Source organism: Microtus oregoni, unplaced genomic scaffold (genome assembly GCF_018167655.1).
Source record: "Microtus oregoni isolate MIOR12 unplaced genomic scaffold, Mior012 000005F_ref0000423, whole genome shotgun sequence".
NCBI classification, from domain to species: Eukaryota; Metazoa; Chordata; class Mammalia; order Rodentia; family Cricetidae; genus Microtus; species Microtus oregoni.
Window position 1 is genome coordinate 37,427,071 of NW_024543064.1, and position 26,417 is coordinate 37,453,487.

Here is a 26,417-nt window from a genome sequence, read left to right on the forward strand (position 1 = left end):
TCATGTCAAAAACCTTTAGCTTTTAGTTGCTATAATCTGACTCTCAAAAGCTGTGCAAAAACCCATGTGATAAAAGGTTAAGCCTCAAAAAAAAAAAAAGTCAGGAGGTGGTAAAACTATTAAGGGTGGGGCCTTCTAGGAAGTCTTTAGGAGATGGCAGAATTCAGTGCACCTCTCTCATGCACCCTGCATCCTGATGGAGGTGGATTTTCCCTGCCATGTGCTTCCACCATATGCCACCTTGCCAAAGCAATGGGACCAATAAACTTTTAACTGTGAGTCATATGTTTCTTTATAAGCAGTTGCCTCTAGTGTCTGCTATAATAATCAAAGCTGGGAACTGGAGAGATGTTCAGGGATTTATCTTACTTGTTGCTCTTACAGAGGGCCCAAGTTTGGTTCCCAGCATCCACATGGTGGTTTATAACCACTATTAACTCCAGTGCCATGGGATCTGATGCTCTTCTGACTTTCATGAGCACAACACATGCAAATGGTGTACAGGAAGGCAAAACATTCATATCAGATAAAGTCCAAAAAAGTTTAAACTAATAGAAAATTGATGAGCAGAATGTCAAAACATTATGTATATTGTTCCTAATAATTATTATAGTCAAAATACACAGGAATTCTCTTAATATCCATATTACTATGAAATAGCAACAAGAGTAGAGATGATTTCTAGTTTTGTTACATGATAGTTTCAGTCACAAAATCCTTGTCAAAGGGGAGAGAAGTTCATAGCTAGAATGCCACAGGAGCCACTTAACATTTGCTACAACTCATGCTCATGTCCAGAATGCAACAGAAACCACTTGACATCTGCCACAACACGTGTTCATGTCTAGAATGCAATGGAAGCCACTAGGCATCTGCCACAACACGTGTTCATGTCTAGAATGCAATGGAAGCCACTAGGCATCTGCCACAACACGTGTTCATGTCTAGAATGCAATGGAAGCCACTAGACACTCATCCACCATAACTCGTGTTCATATCTAAAATGCAACAGAAGCCACTAGGCATCTGTCACAACTCCTTTTCATATCTTAAATGCAAAGAACGTGACTAGACATCGACTCCAACTCATCTTGCCCTCCTCCAGAGTAGGGACATTGCTAAGAAGCATCTTTGCATCAGTGGAGGAACTGTGACCAGTTGTTGTCAGCAAAACACAGACAAATGTCCATTTCAAGAAAGGTTCTCAGAAAACAGAGCCTTCTCTCTGTTTACAAAGGGGCCTGTGAGGCCCCAGAGTAAGGGAGACCCAAAATGAGTTATTGCATAAAACAAAGCAGAAGTTTAGAAGGACCTTTTATTTGTTAAGATTTAAAATTAAATCTCTACTATATTTAGCTTCTGAAGTTAGGGCCTTATTTGTACAACAAATAGCATTACTCTGAGCAACTTAGAAGTTGATATTTTAATATACTGGCCTTAACATAAAGCTAAATATTCATTTATGTATTCCTTGGGAACAGGCAGCAAGGGAACAGATATTTGCAGATAGAAAAGTTAAGATTAATGTAAAATAGCAGAAAAATTAATAAAACTCTTGCCTGTGATAAGTTGGAAAATAGACCACATAACTTCCAAGCTTATGTCTCTAAGGAAACAGCTGGCAAGAAACATGGGTTGCACTTACTTTTATCTGCATTTAGTAAAGGCTCCTAAGAATGAGCTTGTACACAATTTGTTTCCATCAACAGATGAAGATTGGGAACATATGATAAATATAATGGAATATTATGTAATCTTAAAAAGTAATGAACTCCTGATACTTGCAACAAAATGCATGATTCTAGAAGCCATTGATCTAAGGAAGCCAGATGCAGAAAGACAAAAGACTCTAACCTCACTTATCTCTAGAGCCTGAAAAAAGCAGAACTTATAAAAGGAGTGTATGGATTGGAAATTGTCAAGGGTGATGGTGGGAAAGCCTTCAATCAAAAGGATGGAGTTTCTTTTTTATTACTTGTTTTTATTTCTTTTATTATATTTAAAAAACAATCCAAATTTCAACTCCCTCCTCTCCTCCCACTGCCTCCAAACACCCTCCTGCCCCACCCCCTCCAATCCTAAGAGAAAGTAAGGTACCTTGCCCTGTGAAAGGTTGAAGGCCCTCTCCACTACATCTAGGCTGAACAAAGTATACATCCGAAGAAATTAGGATCCCAAAAAGCTAGTACATGCAGCAGAGACAAATCCCAGTGCCACTGTCAGTGGCCCCGCAGTCTACCCCAGCTATACAACTGTCAACCACATTCAGAGGGACTAGCTTGGTCCTATGCTTGTCCCTTCCCAGTCCAGTTGTAGTTGGTGAGTTCCCTGCTTCAGTGGATGAACCCCTCATGGTCTTGACCTCTTTGCTCATATTCTCATTTCTTCTACTCTTCAACTGTACTTTGGGAGCTCAGTCCAGCATTCTGATGTAGGACTCTGCCTCTGTTTCCATCTGTTGCTGGATGAAGGTTCTATGGTGATATTTAAGATACTCACCAATCTGAATACAGAGTAATGCCATTTCGGGCACCCTCCCCACTATTGCCTAGGTCTTATCTGGGGCCAAAAAGGATGCAGTTTCAAGTAGAGACGATGATGAATATACACAGGTCTGTTGCACAGCATGGTGATTATAGGTAACTGTATACTTAATATGTAAAAAGTGCTAGGATCTTAAACATTCTATCAAGAAGGTAGGTGAAGTGATAGATGTTAAGCAGATTTAATCATGTGTGTACATGTATATGCAATATGCTGTATTATAAATCAAGTTCAATACTAAAAATAAATAAATTTTATCATTCACATCTTATAAACTAAGGGGTGGTAAAGAGAAAGCAATGTCCTCAGGAAAGACCTGTTTTGAGAACAGAAATTAAAACATACAGAATCAGGAAAAAAGTAAAAAACACAAAAGATATGAGGTCAAAATGGAAAAATACTTTGGCAGTCTAAGAAACAAGACAGTAAGACCTTTCTATTAAGCAGAGGGACTAAAAGAAAGGCCAGATGAAGGGGCTGATCTACGGGGAAAAGATTTCTGAACAGAATACTGTTAGCATTGGAAGTAAGAACAATTAATAAACAGGACTTCACGAAACTGAAAGGCTTCTTTATAGCAAAGGACACTGTCATTCAGTAGAAGTGGCTACAGAACAGTAAAAGATTTTTACCAACTACACATCAGATAGAGGGCTAATATCAAAAATATATAAAGATCTTGGGGCTGGAGAGGTGGATCAGAGGTTAAGAGGCTGCTCTTCCAGAGGTCCTGAGATCAGTTTCCAGCAACTATATGATGACTCACAGTTATCTGTAATGAGATCTTGTACTCTCTTCTGGTCTGCAGGCATACATACATTCAGAACACTAGATAGATAGATAGATAGATAGATAGATAGATAGATAGATAGATAGATAGATAGATTTTTAAAAAATATATAAAGAGCTAAAAAGAACTAGACATCAAGAAAACAAACTGATTAAAAATGGGGACCAGATCTAAACAGAATTCTCAAAAGAGGAAACATGAATGGCTAAGAAATCTTTAAAATGTTCAACTTCCTTAGTCAGAAAAATGAAAATTAAAACTATTTTGAGATGTCACCTTATACTAGCCAGAATGTCCAAAATCAATAAGACAAGTAACATCTCATGCTGGAGAGGATGTGGAGTAAGAACAACACTTGTCCATTGCTGGTGGAAGTGCAAACTTGTACAACTACTGTGAAAATCAATGTGATGTTTCCTCAGGAAAATGGGAATATATCTCCTCATGATCCAGCTATACCACTATTGGACATATACCCAAAGGGCACTTCATCCTGCTACAGAGACACTTACTCAACCATGTTCATTGCTGCTTTAATAATAGCCAGAAATTGCAAACAACTTAGATGCCCATCCATGAAAAAATGGATAAAGAAAACATAGGACATTTACATAACAGAATATTATTCAACCATTAAAAAATGAAACATCATAAAATTTGGAGGTAAATGGGTGGAACTAGACAAAAGTCAATATGGTATATGGAAAGACAAAAATTCACTTGTATGTGGATATTAGTTGATAAGTCATTGATAAGAAAGTTATAATCTGAGCCGGGCAGTGGTGGCGCATGCCTTTAATCCCAGCACTCGGGAGGCAGAGGCAGGCGGATCTCTGAGTTTGAGGCCAGCCTGGTCTAGAAGAGCTAGTTCCAGGACAGGAACCAAAAAGCTACGGAGAAACCCTGTCTCAAAAATAAAAAAAAGTTATAATCTATATAACCATTAAAATATGTTTAATGTTTAAAGACAGAGGGAGGGAGGTAGTGGGAGAGGAATGAATTTTCCTAAGAAAGGATTTAGATCAGTGGTTCTTAACCTTCTTTATGCTGCAACCCTTTAATACTTATATTGTTCCTCATATTGTTGTGACCCCCAAAAATATAATTATTTCATTGCTACATCATAACTTTATTTTGCTACCATTATGAACTGTAATGTAAATATTTGAACTCTGAGGAAGAGGATGAAAAGGAGTTTAGGAGTAATAGGTGATAGAGGACACAGAGGAATCAATGTCTAGACAAAACAGAGCTGCTTTACACATGAAGTCACAGAGAGACTGAGGCAGTATGCATAGGGCCTGCCAGGGACTGCACCACATGGGGTTCTAGAATGAAAATGAGTAGACACATGCCCCCATCCCAAACCCTGAAGCTCTCTCCAATTGATAGACACTTAAATAAGGAAAGATTAGTTTTCTCTAAGGGAGTCTCATTGGGCAACAAACCACTCTTCAGGGCAGGCCCCATGCCCAGCAGCAGATGATCAACACACACACACACACACACACACACACACACACACACAAAAAAAAAAAAAAAAAAAAAAAAAAAAACTCCATGTTATCTTTGGAGGTCTTTCTCTCATACTGTTGAGTCAGGGCATTTTCTTTCTTTTATTCTAAACTGGGATGCTTCTCATTTTCAGTATGAATGCATCCTATTTATGTTATTTAAGGAGACATAAAAACTCCTTAGTTCTGAAATTCTCAAAGAATTCATTTCCCCCAAATACTTCCAGAATGATGGTAAGGAGAGGCAGCATTTTTCTGAGTCTCACGATGAAAGGAGGAAGAGATGAAGTATCAGGAAGTGCTTGTGGTATGACACACACACACACACACACACACACACACACACACAAGCACGTGCAGGCATGCTTGTGCACATGTGTGTATGTGTGTTTTGGAACTTTCCATAGTCAACAAAGACAATTTAAGTACAAGACATTTAACATACACTATAGAGAAAAACAATATATTGTACCACCACTAATTAAAAGAATAGAAATCACAGTATATTTTTTAAAGAAACAAATTATATTACACCTATTACTCCTAAACTCCTTTTCATCCTCTTCTTCAGAGTTCAGATATTTACATTACAATTCATAATGGTAGCAAAATTAAAGTTATGATGTAGCAATGAAACTATGTACTCCTATGACACAATAAACCTTAAAACAATATAAAAATCTCACTGGTTCTGTGCAAATATACAACTCTAGGTTCTGATAATTACCAATCTGCTTTTCTCATGTTTAATATCCTGTAAGGGTCCTAAATGCCATGTGTGATATGAAATAAATCTTCATAATTTCAAATCATCCTACTCTTTGTAGAACCAGTAGACACAAACCCACTTTCCCTATATAACAGTAATAATACCACTTTCCCTACATAGCAGTAATAAATACTCAAATGTCCCTCTGAAGGTGCACTTCAATGAGAACCAATGTATTAAATAAGAGCTTACAAGACACAAGAGAGGTGCTACTGCACACAGAAAGGACGAGGACACTGGTTCAGGATGGAGTAGACGGTAAGACAGAAATGGGGATAAAAGGAGAGGATTTATGAGAAAAGGTAATAACTATGTCTCCATAGAAGAGAGAATTTCATTTGTCTAGAAGAGCAGATCAAGACTGATAATCCAGAAACTGTCAGAGGAGACACAAGCTGTACTGGCGAGAATTTCTCTTTTCTCCAAGAACATTGCACTTACTCCAACACCCACCATGCTCCTTTCCCTCTGCAAACTCACTGTCTCTCTCTTCCTGTAAGCCACCAGGGGCCTCAAAGCAGCGCCCTTCCTATAAACCCTTTGCACACTCCACACGGCATAACTCTCTTCTTGTTGAAATCCTGTTTTTCTACTACCTGAGTATTTATCAGTCAATCACTATTTACCCATAAAAATAATCTTTTATTCTTTCTATATTTGATATGATAGATTCATTTCTGTGAAAATCTCCATCCTGGATACAGAAATAGTCTGTAAATTTATTCATCACTCACTGTCTCCAAGGAAAGTCCTGAGAGTAATGAATCTAGGCGAGAGCCGGAGACTACAGACGCTTTGAGGTGCAGTTCAGTTTATTATTGATTTAAATAAGATAAAGATTTTTTTCTCTGCTTCCCTCTCTTCCTCTCCCCTCCCCTTCTACCCTTTCCCATGGTACCCATGCTCCCAATTTACTCAGGAGATCTTGTCTTTTTCTAATTCCCATGTAGGTTAGACCCACATATGTCTCTCTCAGGGTCCTCATTGTTGTCTAGGTTCTCTGGGATTTATAAATTATAGGCGAATTTTTTTTTTGGCTTATGTCTAAAAGCCACTTATTGGTGTAGAAGGTCTTTCTGTCTATGTGTTGCTTTCACTGGTTGAATAAAGAAACCGCCTTGGCCTTTTGATAGGGCAGAGCTTACATAGGAGGAGTAGACAACTGAATGCTGGGAAGAAGGGCAGAGTGACAGACGCCATGAATCTCCTGCCTGAGACAGATGTAGGTTAGAATCTTGCCGGTAAGCCACAGTCACATGGTGATAAACAGATTTAATAGAACTGGGTTAATCAAGATGTGAGAGTTAGTCAATAAGAGGCTAGAGCTAATGGGCCAGGCAGTGATTTAATTAATACAATTTCTGTGTGATTATTTCAGGTGTAAGCTAGGTGGCTGGGACCAAAAGCAGGCCTGCTCGCTCCTGTTACAACTTATGAGTGAGTACATATGATATTTATCTTTCTGTGTCTGGGTTACCTCACTCAATATGATGCTTTCTAGATCCATCTATTTGCTGAATTTGAGGTGCAGTTCTTAGCACAACACATCGGGAAAAGAGCCTTCGCATCTATCTTTAAATGAACTAGCCAACTTACAGCCAGATTAGTGCCATGAAAATCTTAACCTGTTCTCTCCATATTTGATTGTTTAATCAAACTACTCATACAATTTGCATATCATATCAATATAACAGGTAATAGCAATTATTAAGAAGCAAATCAATAAAATACTTGATAGCCTGATACTTATTGATTAGTAAAAAAGAAAAAGAAGAGGAATGTAAACAAAGATGAAAACAAATTAATTATAAACTGAGGATTATTTAAAGGAAATTAACAAAGTCTGCCTTTAGAATAACTCCATGTAGGATATTGGACATGATGATATCTCACTTGTGTGTGCATGTATGGATGCAAAGATATATATGTGTATGTGTGTATACCTGTAGACAATTTATCACATATGTATTAAACACACACTCAAATCACACAGACAAATGCATGTATGTGTATGCATATATTATATATATATATGCATTAAATACACATACTTATATTACACAAATCAATGTTGTGTGCACACACACATTTGTGTGTGATGTCTCCACCCCCCCACACACAGACACACACTCACACATTCAACAATTGGTCAAAGTGGATAATGAAACCCATAGCATAACTGTAGGAAGATATTCAGAGAAGGCATATTGTACCCCTTGGTACAGCCACCAAAACCATAGCATTCCATGCTGGGTCAATTATTGCTTTTAAATTATTTTATAAAATAAATGAGCCGGGCGGTGGTGGCGCACGCCTTTAATCCCAGCACTCGGGAGGCAGAGGCAGGCGGATCTCTGTGAGTTCGAGACCAGCCTGGTCTACAGAGCTAGTTCCAGGACAGGCTCCAAAACCACAGAGAAACCCTGACTCGAAAAACCAAAAAAATAAAAAATAAAAAAAAAAATAAATGATAGTTTCCATAAGAATTTCTATAGCAGAAAAATGTAGGAGGAGGGCCTGCTTGTTCATTCCAGCTGCCCAGAAACAAAATAACCACACAGAAACTGTATTAATGAAATCACTGCTTGGTCCATTAGCTCTACCATCTTATTGAGTAACTCTTACATCTTAATTTAACCCATTTCTAGTAATTTGTGTATCACCATGTGGCAGTGGCTTACCGGGTAAAATTCACAGCTTCTGTCTCTGGCAGTTCCATGGCATTGCTCTGACTCTGCCCTTCTTCCTCCCAGCATTCAGGTCCATCTTCCCCACCTACCTAAGTTCTGTCCTATCAACAGGCCAAGGCAGTTTCTTTAATCATTAATGCTAATCACAGCATACAGAGGAGACTCCCACAGCAGAAATATCCTCATGCTGTTTGAAAACCAGAACACTTGTCATAATATATTGATTTGACACACCTTATAATCCTTGGATCTGCAGCAGCCAAAGTGATGGTGATCTGGAAAAGGTTGTACAGGATAAAGGATCAATACACAGCATCAGAAAGGCAAAAAATTGGCTTCACCTGTAATTTTCAGTATCATAAACATTTCTCAAACCCAAGCCAGACAGCAGATTTCAAAACCACTTTAAAATTCCTCCACGGTGCTAGAGCAGCAAAACGACACCAACCCAGCAGGTTAACATGTCGGTTCTTCCGTGGGTCAACGACGTTACAGACGCTCTTTCATTAGAGTGCAAGTATCTGACTTTACAGACACACAAGAATAATTAATTTTGGTAAACCAACGAGTCTTCGAGAACTGTGTGATTTCAGTGACTAAGCCAGTTTATCAAGAAATGTGCTTTCTATCTATGGTGGGGCACAGGGAACTCACAGACTCCAACACTGACTCTATGGTACTAATCATTTTCCTTAAACTGTTAGGTTAAGATTTCAAATTTGTCTGATGTCAATGTATTATAACATTGTCTAAAAGTTGCATTTTACTGCAATTACTAATGATTAAAGTAAAATTAAAAGCACAAAGATAACTAACTTCAACATCAAATTCTAATTCAAGCAAATCTAAACTCAATTTCTAATTATGTCCCTTTTGATATATTTTTCCAGCCAAATTACATACTCCAACTCTGTTCCAGTCCTCATTTCAGGGCATGAAAGCAGTACTTACCTATGTCTGAGTCAAAGGCTGGCTTACATTCTATGACTCATGAGAGGGGACAGTATAGTAGCTACATCATAGCTTTGAAGAATCCTATTCTCTCTCCAAATAACAATATCATAATGTAATGTATATTTGATGCTCTATATATTACTCAAAAGGCTTACAATTTCAAGATTCAAGTTTCAAGCATTATAAACTGTTAGATTTTTAGTAAGAAAGTCAGAATCCTAATTTGTTATTCTGTAATCATGTTCTAATTCACACACACACAATCTAGTTTTAAGAATTGAGATCATAATCTTTTACAACTAATATATACCAACAGTTTCCATATATGAACATACTGGTATATCTTCTGCTTTTCACAAACCATTTGTAAATTCAATATAATTTGACAGTTATATAATTTTCTTTCATATTTTACAGATGAAGCTTTTAACTTTGATTTTCAGTTTCCCAACGTTCACATTTAATAATTCTCACTAACAATTAGGAACCAATTAAGCTCTAAATGCAACAGAAGATAAAAGTCACAGCCTATAGTCATAAAGGACTCAGAATCTACTTTTGTTACACTGTAAATGTTGACTAACAGAAACAAAAGAACAGGCTAGATACAGGAATGGTACAAGTAATTAATATTTTAAAATGTATCCCTCAAGGTTGAAGACAATTAAAAAGCTTTGTAAACCTGGTGAAACTTGAACAAGACATAAGAAGCATGATTCTACTTCGGGAAAGTTTGAAGGAATAGGAAACAGCTGGCTCAGATACTGTGAGTGATCTCAAACAACTTCAAACCTCAGGTAAGAGCTGGTTCTCAGAATCAGAAACCACAGCTCCCTCAAGGACCTGGCCCTAGGCTATTACTCCCTCTGCCAAGCATGTTCCTGGTATTACAAATGAGCTGTGTTCCTTTCCATACATCAGGGCCTCAGGGAAAGCCTCAGATCATCCGTCCAGCCCTCAACATCTCTCCAGGGATGCACCATGCTAAAAGGGAGAGGCCAGCAGCGTTTCACATCTCTTCCTTGTCTGGGCTTTATTCACCTGATACTGCTGCTTCTGACCTTTGGCACAGGCTCCTTCGGTACCCAGCAGAGAACAGCGCCAAGACCATTACCACTGCCAAACTCCATGAATTCTTAAATTTCTTAGATTAAAGTGGCATGATATTTTCATAGAACCTATGTTCACACTCTTGAATACTTATCACAGCCTTAAGATTTTATCTAATATGAATGTAATGTAGATGCTATGTGAATGGCTCCCATACTGTTTTAGAAATAGTAACAATAAAGGAGGGTCTGTACATATTTAGCATGGTCACATTTTTTTGTGAAATATTTTAGATCTGTGATTTGTTAAACTGTGAATGCAGAGCCTGTATATACAGAAGGTCAACTATCTATTTTTATTGTTTTAATTTTTAGGACTGCAATGTACACCTGAACAGCATAGGTAAAAAGAAAACAGCATGCACTGTCAAGGAGGTGGTGAAACTGGAAATGCCATATACTAATGGTGAGACTATAAAATAGTGTAGCCACTTTGGAAAGTATTATAAATTTCAAAAATAATTAGTAGGTTCACCATATGAATCAGGAATTCCATTCCTACAGACCCAAGAGAAGTGGAAGCATTGGTCTACGTGAAAGGGTCAAAGCACATTCTCACAGTGGCCTTACTAGTAATAACCAAAATGTGTGGATACCACAGGAGCTGAAGATGAGAACTGGGTGACTACAAAAGGTGTAAGGGAGGTTTTGACACAATGAGAATGTTCTATAAATGGGTTATAGTGGCAATTTCATATGTATGAAAGTATTAAAATATCTTTGCACTAAAAAAATTTTTATGGTATATAAAATATAACCAGATAATGTGAAGATATTAAATAAAAAAGAAAGAGACCAAGTAAATACTCCTAGAAATGACTGCTCAGTTGCTATAGCTCTATGAGAAAGCAAAAGAAGAGATGGAGTTAAATTAAAGCTAAAACATTTAAAATAAAGCATTTTGCTAATAACTACCTGATGCCTGCATGCTATTTAATTTAGATGTGTTTCCATCTGTTACTGTTAAATTGACATGAAATTCTAGGATTCATAATGCCTTAAAAACAATAGATATCAAGCAAACTTGAAAATGAGTAAATGACTATATAGGATTGCAATCTCATGTGGAACTGACTCTTATAAAGGAGACTTCCAAGTTATCAATCTCACCCAGCTATGACCTCTAGGATCTATAACAATGATCTCCTGACAAGAATTGCTCCTTGGCGTAACAGTGGCATGAATGTTGTTTGAGGAAAAAATTACATTTTAAATTGAAATTAAGTCCTGATCCATGATATGGAAACCAGACCTGGCACTGTCAGCGAGACCAACAACCTGTGGACAGACATTTTTATAGGACGGACAACAGTGGCACAGCTCATCCTCAAAATAATCATGTAAAGATGGGCTTAACTAAATTTTGTTGAGAAAAATGGCAAAGGCTTCGAAAACATAAATCAAATGGCTTATAAGACATAAGACTATGTCTGCATCTGTCTACTTGGTCCACCATAACAAAGTACTAAAGGCTGAGTGGCTCAAATAATAAATTATTCCTTATAGTTCAGGAGACTGGACATGGGAGACCAAATTCTGGTACCATTGATCTTTCTGGGTTGACGATGTTGCCTTCCAGCTGAGTCCTAATATAACAGTAAGAAAATACTGATCTTTTCCTTTCTTACAGGGCATTTTTTTATATCATATGGTACTCTCACAATCTCTTCTAAACCTAACCACCAACAGCCCCACTGCTAACTGCTGTCTGTGGTGTTTGGGCACCAACATACAGCGTGTGTGTCATTTATTTGACTGATTTTTTTGTCTATTTTTATTTATTGAGGCAAGGTTCCATGTAACCCAAGATGAACTCAAATTTGCTATGCAGCAAGGCTGGCTTTGGACCCCTGATCCTCCTGCAATTGCGTCTCAAGTCCTGGGATTCCAAGCATGCACCACTCAAGATACAAATTTTTACGGGCTACAGTTAAGTCAATAGCAATGTTCTTGCTGAGACTCTTTATGTAAGGACACATTTGGGGGTGAGGAGAAGTAGAGCAGAAAGAAAAATAGGAGAGAATGAAAGCAAATATTATCTGTGGGTGCTGAGCAAGACAGGGACTCTTTGTACTGTTTCTACTCTCATGTATGAAAAGACATCAAAATAAAACCTAAAAGAAAAGAAACTCATGTTGATAGGCTCAATGTACTTCTACAGAGACAGCTGATGGCTTCAGCTGGATCATTAGAATAGCCATCTTGCTAACAAATAAGATCAAGTGTGTAGTATTACAAATGAATCTTCCCAACGCACACCAACGTGGAAGTTACTTCCCTTTGCTTCATTCACACAGCCCATTTTCTATGTCAGGTTTTTTCTAAGAGGGGGAACAGACAGTAGAACTATTTAGAGAGACCCTGTCTAAAACACAATACAAATGGAAAAAGGAAGGAAGAAAGGAAGAAAGGGAGGGAAGGCAGGAGGCAGGAAGGAGGGAAAGAGGGGGAAGGAAGGGGAAGGGAGGTAAAGAAGGAAAGAAATAAAAGAAAGAAATAAAGATTCAAGAAACTATGACTATATTCAGACAGTCTTCCATCAAATGTTCTGCTGTAAACATTCAAGTTTAACCAAAGTCCATTTTCTTTAGCAATGCTTAAACAATAAAGTATGTTTTCTAAAAAGAGCATTTTATTTTTTCATTTAAAAAGGTATATAATACAGCCAGCAATGGAAGGCATCCAAGCTCACTGCATGTTATGATTCCATTTTTATTCCTCTTATATCATTTTTCTTCTACCAAGATTCCTCAGTGTGTATGAAATTAATGTTAAAGGTTGCCAGTGAACACTTGCTGAGCTACCACCACTGTCTACTGATATTAATATTCAAATACTCTTTACTATACGATGACATCTAAGCATCTTAAAAAAACAACAAAAACACCCTCACATTGAACTTTATCTTACCAAAGAGACTAGGGCTAACAAAACATTTTCTTATAAATTAAATCTAAAGATTTTGTTATTTCAGAAATATCATTTTAGCTGATATTTGCTAAGTGTGTGTGTTTACATACTTTTCATGGTAACATTTGCCATGTTATCTCATATCCTTATTGATTAATTATTGTGGGGTTTAAAATTACTTTTCAAGAATGTTATATGTATATAAATAAGTGGATATATGTATTCCAAAACTATAAACCTGAGTTATTTCACTATGGTATTTCTCAAAATCTGTTCTATAAATTAACACATGTTAAAGTGAGAAATGTGTTTCATAGTCAAATAAGTGTAGAAAATGTTGAGTAAAACACAAGTTATTTTTACTAAAAGGAACTATAGTATTTAATATGCTAAAATTATGTAATATTCATTTTAATCTAAAAGAATAGTATGCGTTTAACAGCACAAAGATCCAATTCTTTCTAATTGCAAAAAGCTTTATCACAATATATAATAATGCAGCAAAAACTGTGCTTTCCTTAATCAGTGCCAGGGAAGGCTTGACAGGAGCTCCAGCAACAAGAGTGGGAGAAAGAACTTCCCCTTACCATTGTGCATCCTGGCCCATCCATCTCTTTCACAGTCTCTGCCAGGTGGTCCAAATAAAGTATCAGCCCTGGGACTTGGGGGATCAACCTAGAAGAAAGAGAATTTGCACTGTGAAAGAGCACTTCAACCTTCCGTTCCCATTCTCAATCTTACAGCATGGCTAAGCAACTACAGAGCATATGCCACACAGCAGGTGAATTCCACTTGGCTTCTCTGTTCCAAAGTCAGAGTTTAATCACTTGTTTATTATGCACTTGTCAACAGAGCTAAAATTAAGTGCCAGCAAAAAAGAACAAATTTGAAGCTAAGTAATACCCTGTTTCCTAGTTTGGTTTTGACTACAAAGTTACAAAAATAGATACAAAAACATCCTTGAGCAACCTACCTTGCCTTAAAGCCTACCCAGTTTAGCACATACATGGAATTCAATAAGGGTCTTTGCTTTACTGAACACTTTATAGTGGACAAATAAAAAAGGTCAATCACATTTTCCAACTAAAAATAAAAATGGCTTAAGTGATATAAGTGTATCGAAAAGATGCCCTGACTGATCAAAACTAAAACCTTTTGTGAATCAAAGAAAAACAAAAACAAAAAGTTAACTCAGGATAACAAAAATGAAGATTTGTATCTGATAAGAGATTATTAACTAGATCATATGAAGAATTCCTACAAGTCAATAATAGCAATAAAGAAAAGACTGCAAAATGAGCAAATGATTAAGTAGACATCTTCGCTTATTCGTTTCTGTTTTTGTTTTTCGAGACAGGGTTTCTCTGTAGCTTTAGAGCCTGTCCTAGAACTCACTCTATAGACCAGGCTGCCTCCAACTCACAGAGATCCACCTGCCTCTGTCTCCCAAGTGCCCCACTGCCTGGTTTAAGTAGACACTTTAAAGGATATTTAGTAACACATAAGGAGATGCTTAACATCATTAGTCACTGAAGAAATGCTAATGAAACCACGAGGAGATGCTACTCACACTAAGAAGACTACAGAGAAAATTAAGCAGGTCTGTATCCACGAGGCCCTGGCTTTAACCCTAACTACCATAGGGCAGGGATGCTTAGGTGCTTGTGAAAATGAAGGGAAATTGCAACCCTCTTGCACAGCTGACAGAGTGCAAATTGTACAGCCACTCTGAAGAACACTTTGGCAAGTTTTCCAGTTAAATATAAAGTTGTCAAATGATAAAACAGAACTACTCCTAGGTCTTTACCCAAGAGCATTGAGAACAAAGGTTTATTCAAACACTTGTACACACATTGCTCATTAGAGCATTGTTTATAGTAGCCAAGGGTGTAAGCAACATGAACATCTATCAACAGACATGATATATAAACAGAAAGGGACAGATGTCCACACGATGTAATGTTATCCAGTAATATAATTTAGGTGCAAACACATGCAACATCAGTGAGTTGTGCTAAAATAAGTTGACTCTTTATTTAATCAGGCAGAACAGGCAGCCTCAGAGAGACAAGATCAGGAGTTTCAGTGGGACAGGTAGAAAGGGGAGCACTTCATGAGTACAAATGGGGACATTCTTGAGGTACATGGGAATCTCCTTTGTATAGATGAAATGATAAAAATCTCTCTTTCCTCTCACTCCCTCCTGTCTCTCTCTCTCTCTCATTCTGTGAGTGTCTATCTGTCTGTCTGTCGCTGTGTTTGTTTTCGTAAGGTTTTTGCATATGTGTGTATTAAACTTCTTTTGCCTCCAGTTTCCCAAGTACTTCTGAAACCATGAATGGTTTTTTTGTCCCCAAATTCCCTCTAAATCCAAAGCCTCCTCAACAATATAGACAATTTTTACATGCACTTAAAAGGGTGCATTTCTGTTCACAGAAAAGTTGAGGGGTAAACTTCTTAAGTAAAAATTATAAAGTTTTTTGGGGGATTTGGTTTTATATGTTTGTTTTTGAGAATTGTATTATTGACGTCTTGGAACTTGCTATATAGACTAGGCTAGCTTTATACTCACTGAGACCCACTTGTCTCTGCCTCTCAAATACTGGGATTAAATGTGTATACCACCTCATTCCGCCCTTGATATCTCAACAGCATGGTTACATAAACAAGACCTGGGTAATCACAACACAGTTAACATGCAAACATGGATGGAGAAAAATTCACCAAGTCCTGATCATGACTTTAGATGAAGAGCCACAGACAACCTGAGGCAGCGGAGAGGGAGAATCAATCTTCTCCAGAGACAGCCCCCAAGTAGGTTATATAATCCAAGTGTCAGCCCTAATTATTTGTACATATGAGCAGCATTAATGGAATCCGTAGGTCTGTGTGTGTATAAATACACACACACACACACACACACACACACACACACACATATATATATAAAACAATGGTAATTATGGAAGAAATTATGGATTTGGGGGGCATAAAGGAGGGAAGGAAGGGGTATAAGTGATATAACTACAGTATTCATATATGAAATACTCAAAACTTTAAAAAATGTAACTTAGAAAACATTCTATTGAAAAATAAAAACACGGACGAAGTTTATACTTTTAATCACTGCCATGATTAGCACTTCAAGAGCAGTTCTTTCCACAACATTTATGTGTCTAACTCCTATGATCCTTCTGAGCTTTTATATACAAGCATTTTAATTAAGAAGCAACTGATTATTCTCTCAAATTAGAAGACAATATATCTTTTCTTTTACATTTAATTTTTAATTATGAGTAGTATTAAAGTTAAAGGCATTCTCAAATTTTCATCAGTGATACAAGCAAACTATTGTCTGAATTACGTCCAATAGGACCAAACTTGTGATCAAATAAGAGAAACAAGAAAATAATTAATAAATGTTACCATATGTATGTAGCTAATACACTATAATTTTATTAGTAAAAATTTTAGTTAGTAGTTTGTTTTTGTTTGTTTGTTTGGTTGGTTGGTTGGTTTTGGTTTTTTAAGACAGACTTTCTCTGTAGCTTTGTAACCTGTCCTGGAAATCACTCTGTAGACAAGCTGGCCTCAAGCTCATAGAAACACACCTATCTCTTCCTAGCTCATAGCAATATACCTGTCTCTTCCTACCAAGGGCTGGGATTCAAGGCGTGTGCCACCACCACCCGGCTAATTAATAGTTTTTCATTTAAAAATCACTAATTTAGTTTGAAAGAATAAAGGATTAATTTATAAGAAAAACATAAAAATGGTATGACATATTGCATAACTTAAATTGGCTTTAAAGGATATCAGAGGGAAAACTCATAACATTTGGAGTACCTGGCTATATCCAAAAAATTATTTGACTTCCGAAGGAGTGTATTTAAAATAATAGTTCTAAAATAGGTAGCTATTTTAGAATTTAGAAAAAGTAAACACTTGCTTCCACAGGCATTTAAACACAGGTTTATTATTAGTATGTATGCAAATACATAGTGTTTCTGTTAATAAGGAAGCTTTTGGCAGAGTGCCTTTTAAAGTAAAAGTGCTTTGTAAAACTTCAAGAAACTGAGACAGCCCATGATGAGTGTTCTGAATGCAGGCACTCCAGTTTAACCAAAGTCAGTCTATGAGGGACACACAGCTCTAACTCCCATCATAGCGTAAGGCTGTGCACAGAAAGATTAGAGCTATGCTACCATTAATCCAAAGGCCCGCCTATGCATGCCCACCAAACGAGGGCTGGCTTCAAAGATTCAGAATCCAAAGCTTTCCCAAAGGACTTGCTTTCAAAGGACATCTACTTCCACTATCATTTCCTGTTTCCTCTTTTAAAACCCTACTTTGGCATTTTAGCATCACTGCCAATTGCAACCACGTTCAGTTGTAGAGTTAGAGCACTGCCCGCTGTGTCAGCTAAGAGGGAGTGGGAACTTTGAAGTCTCAAGAAGGCGTCGTAATGGAGTTGATCTCTGTCAGCATTAAAGACTTTGTAAAAGGGAACAAAAAGCATGTTCTTTGGTTTTAAGTTAATTTTCTACCTTTAGCTCCTGGCTAAGAGTTCAAGAAAGAAAATTATCCATATGGGCTGCTTATTGAAATCCATTTCAGCATAATATTTTAGTGACAGAATAAATTTGACAAGTTTCCAGTGGAAATGCTTATGAGCACATACATGTCTAATCACAAACGGAGGCTTATCTGTTTCCTTTTTGAATTCATAGGGTCCCAGATTTAAATGGGCCAGCCGCTGCCTGGTGTCTTCGGAGAGCTCACACATTCGTCTCTTTGTGTAGGGAGAAGGAGAGTGTGACTTTGACGATATTGTAGGCTGTTCGTAGTTCTTGGTGTTTACGCAGTATTTATTCCTCTCGGGTGACTTGGACTTCTTCTTCTGTGATCTCGATGTTCTGCATTGTGGTCTGCTGTGGGATTTTTCAACTGGAGCTGAATGGTAATTAAATTTATCCTAAACATAAAAAGTAAACGTTCATGTGGGCAAAAGGTATTTTTTAGAAAACTCTACAGAAAGGAAAGAACTTTTAGGAGTAAATTAAGGTACACAAAGCTATCAAAGCCAACTCAATTTAACATTAGCCACACTTACCTGAGGAAAACCAAATCTATATTCTCCTAGTTAACAGTTTGTTTTATCAAACTTTCTTAAGTCTAACATTGGTTTAATGAAAAACCAAAGGCCAATGTTTAATCACTTGTAGAATTCCAAGAAATAAGCTTGTTCTCAAAATAAGTCAAAAACTTATCTTTCAATAAACTAAAAACTAATGCAAATGACATTTATTTTTTACATTTATATTTATATTCACGTAAATGCCACAAAGTTTAAAAGACCTACATTTATTTTAAAGGGTCCATGTCTAATATGTTGTGGTCACACCTGTCTGTAAACATGGGTAGGATGCTGAGGCAGTCTGAGCCTGGGCAACCAAGGATCCTTGCCTAAAAATACATTTGTCTAGATAGCTGTGAAATCATGAAAAAACCTATTAAAATAAGCCTATTTATGCTAGAATTATATATAACATATGCATAACACAAGACAATAAAGCACTTGATATACATTTTACTGAAGTGCTTGACTTGAATTATGTAAGATATATAGGAGTCCAAGTCATAATTTAACTATTCAGTGACAGATAAAAGTACCATCTTATTTCTGGCCCTACATTTTTTATAAAACTAAATATACATAAAAGATTGCAAGGAGAGAGGCTGCTTGGTCCATCCAAGCTGCTCAGCTCCGAAAAAAATCACACAGAAACTGCATTAATTAAATCACTGCTTGGCCCATTAGCTCTAGCTTCTTATTGGCTAACTCTTACATATTAATTTAACCCATTTCTATTAACCTGTATATCACCACAAGGTCGTGGCCTACCAGCAAAGTTTCATCACGTCTGTCTACGGCAGATAGATTATAAACTTAACTAGTACCTACATCTTATAAATATGGTAGTAGTCTAAAATTTTTTTAAATACAAAATAAATTTGAGCTGGGATCAGCAGCATCTAACTACATATCTAGTTATGTGGGATTCAGGGGATTCATGGGAAACTGAGGCAAGGTGGCTTCTGGAGACCCAGAATTTTCAGTCAAGGCTGGACACCATGAATGAAGCCCTGTCTAAAATAAAATACAATAAAAATGAAAACATATATGACAGCTCCAACTTTGCTGCTACTTAAATAATCCTTCATTCTACTATACTCTGCCTCATAAATGCCTTAACAGTGAGATTGGAAGTTAATAATACATTTATTCTCTAGAGTTGTATGGTTAGAGAAAAACAGCTAAAGATCTCTGTCTTCCTCATTTCAATCCCTTGGAAAACCACCCATCCAAATACCTCTCCACTTTCTCTACCCCTTTAGTACAAGGACTAGGTGCTTAAAATACAAATATGAAGCAAAATGAGAGTCATTTTATCAAGTGAATGATAGATCGGAGAAAAGAAAGATGTTTCTAATGAGAACAGTCTCACGGCAGGTCATTTTCTCTTCTGTGCCTCTTGGTATGCTCCAGGACCTTCTCCCACGCAGTTCAGAGATGCCAGTGGGTATGTCAGAGCCCTCCTCTCCCCTCACCCACCTCTATGGCATCACAGTGACTCTCAGAGAGACATTCTAGAATCACAAAGTTTCTCTGAGGATGCCTAAGCCATTAAAGATGTGCACCTGACACCTCTTTAGCATCAGAGCCCCTTCGACTCAGTTTTAATTACCTCTGTCAACCACATCTCGTGCTTTCCCTACAGATACACTGCATCTACAGAATCTCCTGTTCACAAAAATCTCCTTTCCTCAACTTATTTCTTCTACTCTGTATCTATTAGTAAGTACATTCACATCGCACCAATCCCTGGTCTTCCAGCACCTTGTCCTTTATACATTGTTGGTTTCTGGACCCAGCTAACTCCTAAAGTGATGCTTAAGTTTTTTTTATACACAGCCACCTCTGATTATACCAAATCTTAAGGTGCCACCCCACCCCCTTTCTGAGAGGTACCACCCCACCCTCTTTCCTCAGAAAGTTTTTGAATGATGCATATTTCCTAAGTTACAAACTTCACGGCATTCATTACAGATGCACAGGGGGCAAACATGCCCATTTCTTAGTGGCCCCTATTTTCTATACTGAAATATTAGCTATGTGTATTCTTGCCAAAAATGATTGCCATACTTAATTCCCTTTCCTACATCTACACAGTGTTAGTTTCTGGCCCAGGACCAAGCCAGATTGACTATGCAGCTTTATTTGATCAATAGAACACTGTCAGAAGGCCAAGTTGTTGAAAAGACTGTTGACTCTTCCTTAGAATCTTTCTACAGCGAGAAGGCACCATTATTAGCCTGCTAGAAGAGGAGCCTTATGATTCTCATCCTCTCCACATACAACTGCCAAACACCATGTTTAAGCAAAACTATCCCAGATCCTGCAGCCTTAGCCAGCCTATCCAGTCCAAAGGAATCATCCTTTAACCCCAGAACTGAGAAGCACTTGTGACTATAAACCATTCTGGGGGGAACTGTTATACAGTACAACCTAAGGGATACTGCACCTTAACAGTGTTTAACAACATACTAAAATGTCTGTCAATATGTAACAATAAATTCTCCTTGATACCGGTAAAAAGAATTAGCAGAAGAGAAAATTAGTTTTCTTTTGGAAAGTCGCATCAATACCCTTAATTTTTCAAACCATGGAATTGCTAACAAACATAAATAATTTGGAAACGGTACTTCCCTCCTCCTTTGCCTTCCTCCCTTTCATTCTTCTCTCATCCTTTCCTCCACACTTTTCTTTCCTTCTCTCTCCTCCCCTCCCCTCTCTTCACCCATCTCCTCTCAGCCTTGGCAGGGAATTGAACCAAGGACCTCATGCTTGGTAGGACAAGTGACTCATTGAGTCACAACAAGAAACATCTGTAAACCTAAAGCATAGTTTTAAGTGCTGTCTAATATAAAATCCTACTCTCTTACATCTCTGTTAGTAAAGATCAAACGACAATTCCAAACAAGTAAAAGGAAGAGTATTTTTCAGAAAATGTTAAATCTTAAGTCCATAAAGTGGAATGGCTGTAACTGAGGGCAGGGCCTTACAATTACAAGGGCTCTTGTATTGAGAAGTACACTAGAAATGTTTTCTGTGTGCATTAAGAAATAAAAATACTTTTCTATTTATTCATTAAGTTAATAAACTCCAGAGAGAACAACTAAATACTGGGCAAAGCATTTTTCACAGTTTACAAATGCTCACAGTGAGTACATCAGAAACCAGTCAGTCAGGTTCCCCACACGCAGTAAGCATGGCTGGTCAGACTTCCAACATCTGGGTCTAAATGATAAATAGATACAGCCTGACTTTGGAATCCTAAATATTTTGCTATCAAAATAAAATTTTCTCCAATTCTCTGGAAACTTTCTTAGCTTAGGTCATTTACTGTCTTCAGAAAATTAGTTCTAAAACTATAATTCTTTCCACCACTGGCCCAGTCTGGTCCCTGTTGAATCCTCCAGCCTTTATATGTTACTGGCCCTTCATCAGAATATGGCCATTATGGAACTGCACATGGTTGATACCAGCATTGATGGGGAAGGACGCTTGTACATCAGAAGGCTGATGGCCCTGTGGCCCAGTAAGAATTAAAATACAAGGAACAATAGGTGCTGAAGTTTGTTAAAGGAAATCTTCACAAATACAAGTTATTTAGGCTGGAATGCCCAAACTTGCTTTGATCTGACAGAACAAGTATGATCACTGCACTGAGTAACAGCTCTCTAGGAATCAGACAAATCCAAAAAAGTCACACTCTAAACCTCAAGTCCCCAGTCCGAAAACTCGGCCACATTCGCTTGAAGGTATCCTTGACTTCTCTGCAGTCACCTATAACTCCTGTAAGATACATGGAGGTCTCCAGCTGAGTTTCCTCTGGCAGTTCTCCATCTCACCCTCTTTCTGGCAGTTGACTACTGCTTGTATTAAAAGTTCCACAACATAAGATAAATAACCCAGCAAACATATTGTGGTACCCTCTACCATGGGGCTAAACTTCATGCTCTCCTGTTTACTAAGAAGCAATCAAACTGTTGGGTACTTCGTTACTTTAAGTCAAAGACTGAAGGGGGAGGTGAGAAGAAATGCAGACAAAATGGGGATAAGGCCTGTCACACACGCATCCACATGACCCACACGATCATTACATAGTTTAACCCTTTTAACCTGAGTGCGGCACTTCCTTGAGCTTATCAGACATTCCGTGATCACTGAAGTTGTAGAAAATTCCAGCTTTGGAGCAATTCCCTGCGAGATTAAAAAAATGGTATCATTACATATTAAAAAGATACAGTCAGTAGTGAAAATGGAATCTAAAATAACAAATGCTATTAAAGATGGAGCTCTTTATTTATTAGTCTGATATTTTTATTATCATGAAGAGCACAGTAATGATAAATGTTATTAATTAGCAGTTTCATTTTTAATGATTTGGTTTGGAACAATTATATTTCTTTTATGGAATAATTTAAAATTGTTTTCATTTACAAGTGTCTCTCTGTCAAAGTGTCTGAAGATTTTAAATTATGACATATTAGTCATAAATATCTGAACGTATTTGATTTTAATTTTCTTTACATTTACAATTTAAGACATTTAACTATATAATCAAAACATAATTATTAGTTCTATTTAGCCATTCCAGAAACATTACATACATTAAAACACCATTGTCTATTATAAATATATATAATATTTAACTATGCATTAAATTTTTATCTTATTATATTTTAACACATTTTAATTAAAATAGAATTCTATTACTTTCCTATTCCATTTCATCCCTCTAGTTCATCCCAAAATACACCCCTCCACTCTATTAATTTTTTAATAGAATAGTTTGAAAGTAGAATTCTGAAAATATCATAACTCCCAGTTGTGCCATCTTGAAACAGAAGTCTCTGAAAAATTTTTATAGCCTTTTTCTTACAATATATCTTATATTCAAGTATGGATATTAATCTGGGTTCTATTTCTACCAATGTTTCAAATATCAGCTTGAACAGTTTTGAGATAAATGGAGAAAAGGAGACAGTTCAAGGGGACAGTTACAAAGCACCCACGGAAACATCTGGAACCTTAAGCTCTACATGCACCAACTGTTACCATGTCATCCAGCCCTTGGGTAGCTTCTCCCCAAAGCAATGGAAGTCAGACACTGACGATGCCCTCTGCAAACCCTGTCTGTGACCAACTAAGTTTATAATTTAAAACATATCCATTACAAAAGGTACATCTGAATCACCTAAGAATCAATATCAATAGTATCTACTATACCCACTCGTTAGATATTTTACTCTATACATAATGTATTTCTCTAAAATATGGTAAGTGTGGTCCATATTCAACAACGCAGAACTAGGCTACTTTTTAATTAACTCTAAAATCTCCAAAAAGATCTCTAAAATAATGCAGATTTCCTTATGACTATAAATTGTATTCCTCTTACAAGCAAAATACACTCACGTTCCCAAAAGAAAAAAGGAAGCAAAGTGTCCTGACCTTTAACAACCTTATAATAAACTCAGTTTAAAAACCAGTACTAGCATGTAAGAATCCTCCTATGGGTAAGGTTCTTTGGTTATAGCTCAACATAGCTTCTAGACTACAGTTCTTCACCATCAGAGGACATAAGAACTAAGAAGACATCTATATGACAGCACCCACTGTACACCTGTGCAGCAAGCACAGGGCAGTCTATGCACACATTCTCATTCAAGTGAGGACCAAAAGCCAGAACCACTGATGCCTAACAATCCCAAAATCCAGATGGGGAGGAGTACCAAAGAATTTCTAGAAATACAGTCACGTGTAACTTGATGATGAGGATTTGGACTGAAAACTGTGCATGAGGCAATCCATCATCAGGTATACTTTCAGAAACCTATCTAGTATGGCTTGTTCCCTAACTAAATACATGTGTAGTCACCACTGTATGTGTAGTCCAACTCCAATCCAAATGTTAAGAAGTCCAAGACTGTCACTGTCACCGCCTGGCCTGTAGCTATCCACTTTAAACTTCCCTGAGGATTGCTCATTACACTGTGAGATCCCAATAGTTAAGATAGTATATTTCCAGCCTTTCGGAGCCTTCTATGTAGTAGGGCTGTTCATATGCATAGAGAGATTTGTCTTAGGGAATTAATTCACACAACTGTGGGAAACGACAATTCAGAAATTTAAAGAGCACTTTAATAAGGTGGAAATGAAGAAATAAGTTGGTACACTATTTTAGCATGAAAGCCTGTGGGGTAGGTTGAACTATTAGAAATAGGATTTCTACTGCTTCCATGAGCCAGAATTCTTCCTTCCTCCGAAAAACTCAGTGTTTTGCTGTTGCAATCTCCAACTTGATGAGATGAAGGCCAATTGCACAGCCAAGTAGTAATCTCTATTTAAAGTCAGTTGTATATAAATCTTCATCACATCATTGAATTGCTTTACAGTAACATCCAGATTGCTGCATGGGCACTAGGGCCTAGCCAAACTGTCAAAATCACACCATCTCAAACCTGAGTTTCTCCACTGAGACTATGGCAAGAAGAAATTCGTTCACTGAGTTCAGTCAAGAGGCATCTGTTAAATACTACTTCATAAGATGCTGAGTAAGACTATCATTCAAAGATGAGAATGTTGTGGAGTTCAGAGTCTGCATAGAAATACTCACCACAATGATGACCCCAGCTAAGACCCTAAGCAATAGTGGAGAGGATGCCCGAACTGGCCTTGCCCTGTAGTCAGATTGATGAGTATTTTAAATGTCACCATAGAATCTTCATCCAGCAATTGATGGAAACAGAGGCAGAGACCCACAGCAGAGCACTGGGCTGAGCTCCCAAAGTCCAGTTGAAGAGTGGGAGGACTGAGAATACAAGCAATGAAGTCGAGACTATGATGAGAACACCCACTGAAGCAGTTTACCTGAGCTAATGAGAGTTCACCAAGTCCAGCCAGATACGGAAGGAACCAGCATGGGACCAAACTAGACCCACTGAATGTGGGTGACAGCTGCATGGCTGGACAGACTGTGGGACCATTGGCAGTGACAACAGGATTTATCCTTACTGCTTGCACTGGCTTTTTGGGAACCCATTCTCTTTGGATGGATACCTTGCTCAATCTAGATACAGTTGGGAAGGCCTTGGGCCTTCCCCAAAGCAATGTGCCTTACCCTCTCTGAGGAATGGATGGTGGGGGGGTGGAGAGGGAGCTAGAACTGGGATTGATATGTAAAACAGTTTGTTTTCTTTAAAAAAAAGATTTAATAGGATTTTTCTGAATTTTTACGTGTGAGAATATGGATAAAATACAGGGCTTTGTGCATGCTAGCCACATACTGTACCTTCCCCACACCATCCAAACAGAATCTACAGTAAGACGAGCTGTCCCCTGTATAAACCACTATCAGTCCCCAGAAAATCCCTTCAGCATTTAATGCTTTCATCTCATGCCAGTTTTATATCCCTTGATTTTATGCTTGTGCTGTACATCCCATCAACCTACCTTAACTCAACCAAGATTTTTGGTTTAAATAAAGTACTCACATTATCATTTTATATATACCAGAAAAAAAGAAAGAAAGAAAATACCCACCACCACTGAGGGAGCCACAGTTCAAACACATGATCCTCTCAATGACAAATCAGCCCACCCAAGGGCCCTGGCTAGCTACAGGTCACTGTGTTTTGTCCAAGCTTACTAAGCAAGTTCATAAAAGTACCATGATTTAATTCCAGATAATGGTTTGAATCCTTATCACAGTAGTGGGACTCACAGAAGGTAGCTCAGAATCACAAGAATTCTGAAGATGAGTGAGTCATTGTTGCTCGCCAGGACTACAAACCACTGACTAGAGCGTTTATTTTTACTAACAGGTAAATACAATAATTAATATTGCTGGATTTATAACCCAATTTTGATGTTCAGTTTATATTCTGCCAATGTCTTTTCTATTATTCAGTTTCTCAAAGCAGCCACTCTGGGTTCCCTTTCCACTGTCTCAGTGATAGATAGGAGAGGAAACAAATTCATAGCTACAGCTAGTTTCCCAGGGCTTC

General features: G+C 37.5%; 1 protein-coding gene across 4 annotated transcripts in view; it reads right to left on the reverse strand.

The window, feature by feature from the left end:
• Spata6 (spermatogenesis associated 6) overlaps positions 1-26,417 on the reverse strand; it is an 84,546-nt gene that overhangs the window by 22,630 nt on the left and 35,499 nt on the right. For all 4 annotated transcript variants that reach the window (XM_041652151.1, XM_041652154.1, XM_041652153.1 and 1 more), the window contains 4 exons: positions 22,528-22,608; positions 17,962-18,255; positions 13,868-13,955; positions 8,542-8,582 (listed from right to left, as the gene is read on the reverse strand). In XM_041652151.1, coding sequence (XP_041508085.1) covers positions 8,542-8,582; positions 13,868-13,955; positions 17,962-18,255; positions 22,528-22,608 — 504 coding nt within the window. The remainder of the gene's footprint in view (positions 1-8,541; positions 8,583-13,867; positions 13,956-17,961; positions 18,256-22,527; positions 22,609-26,417) is intronic.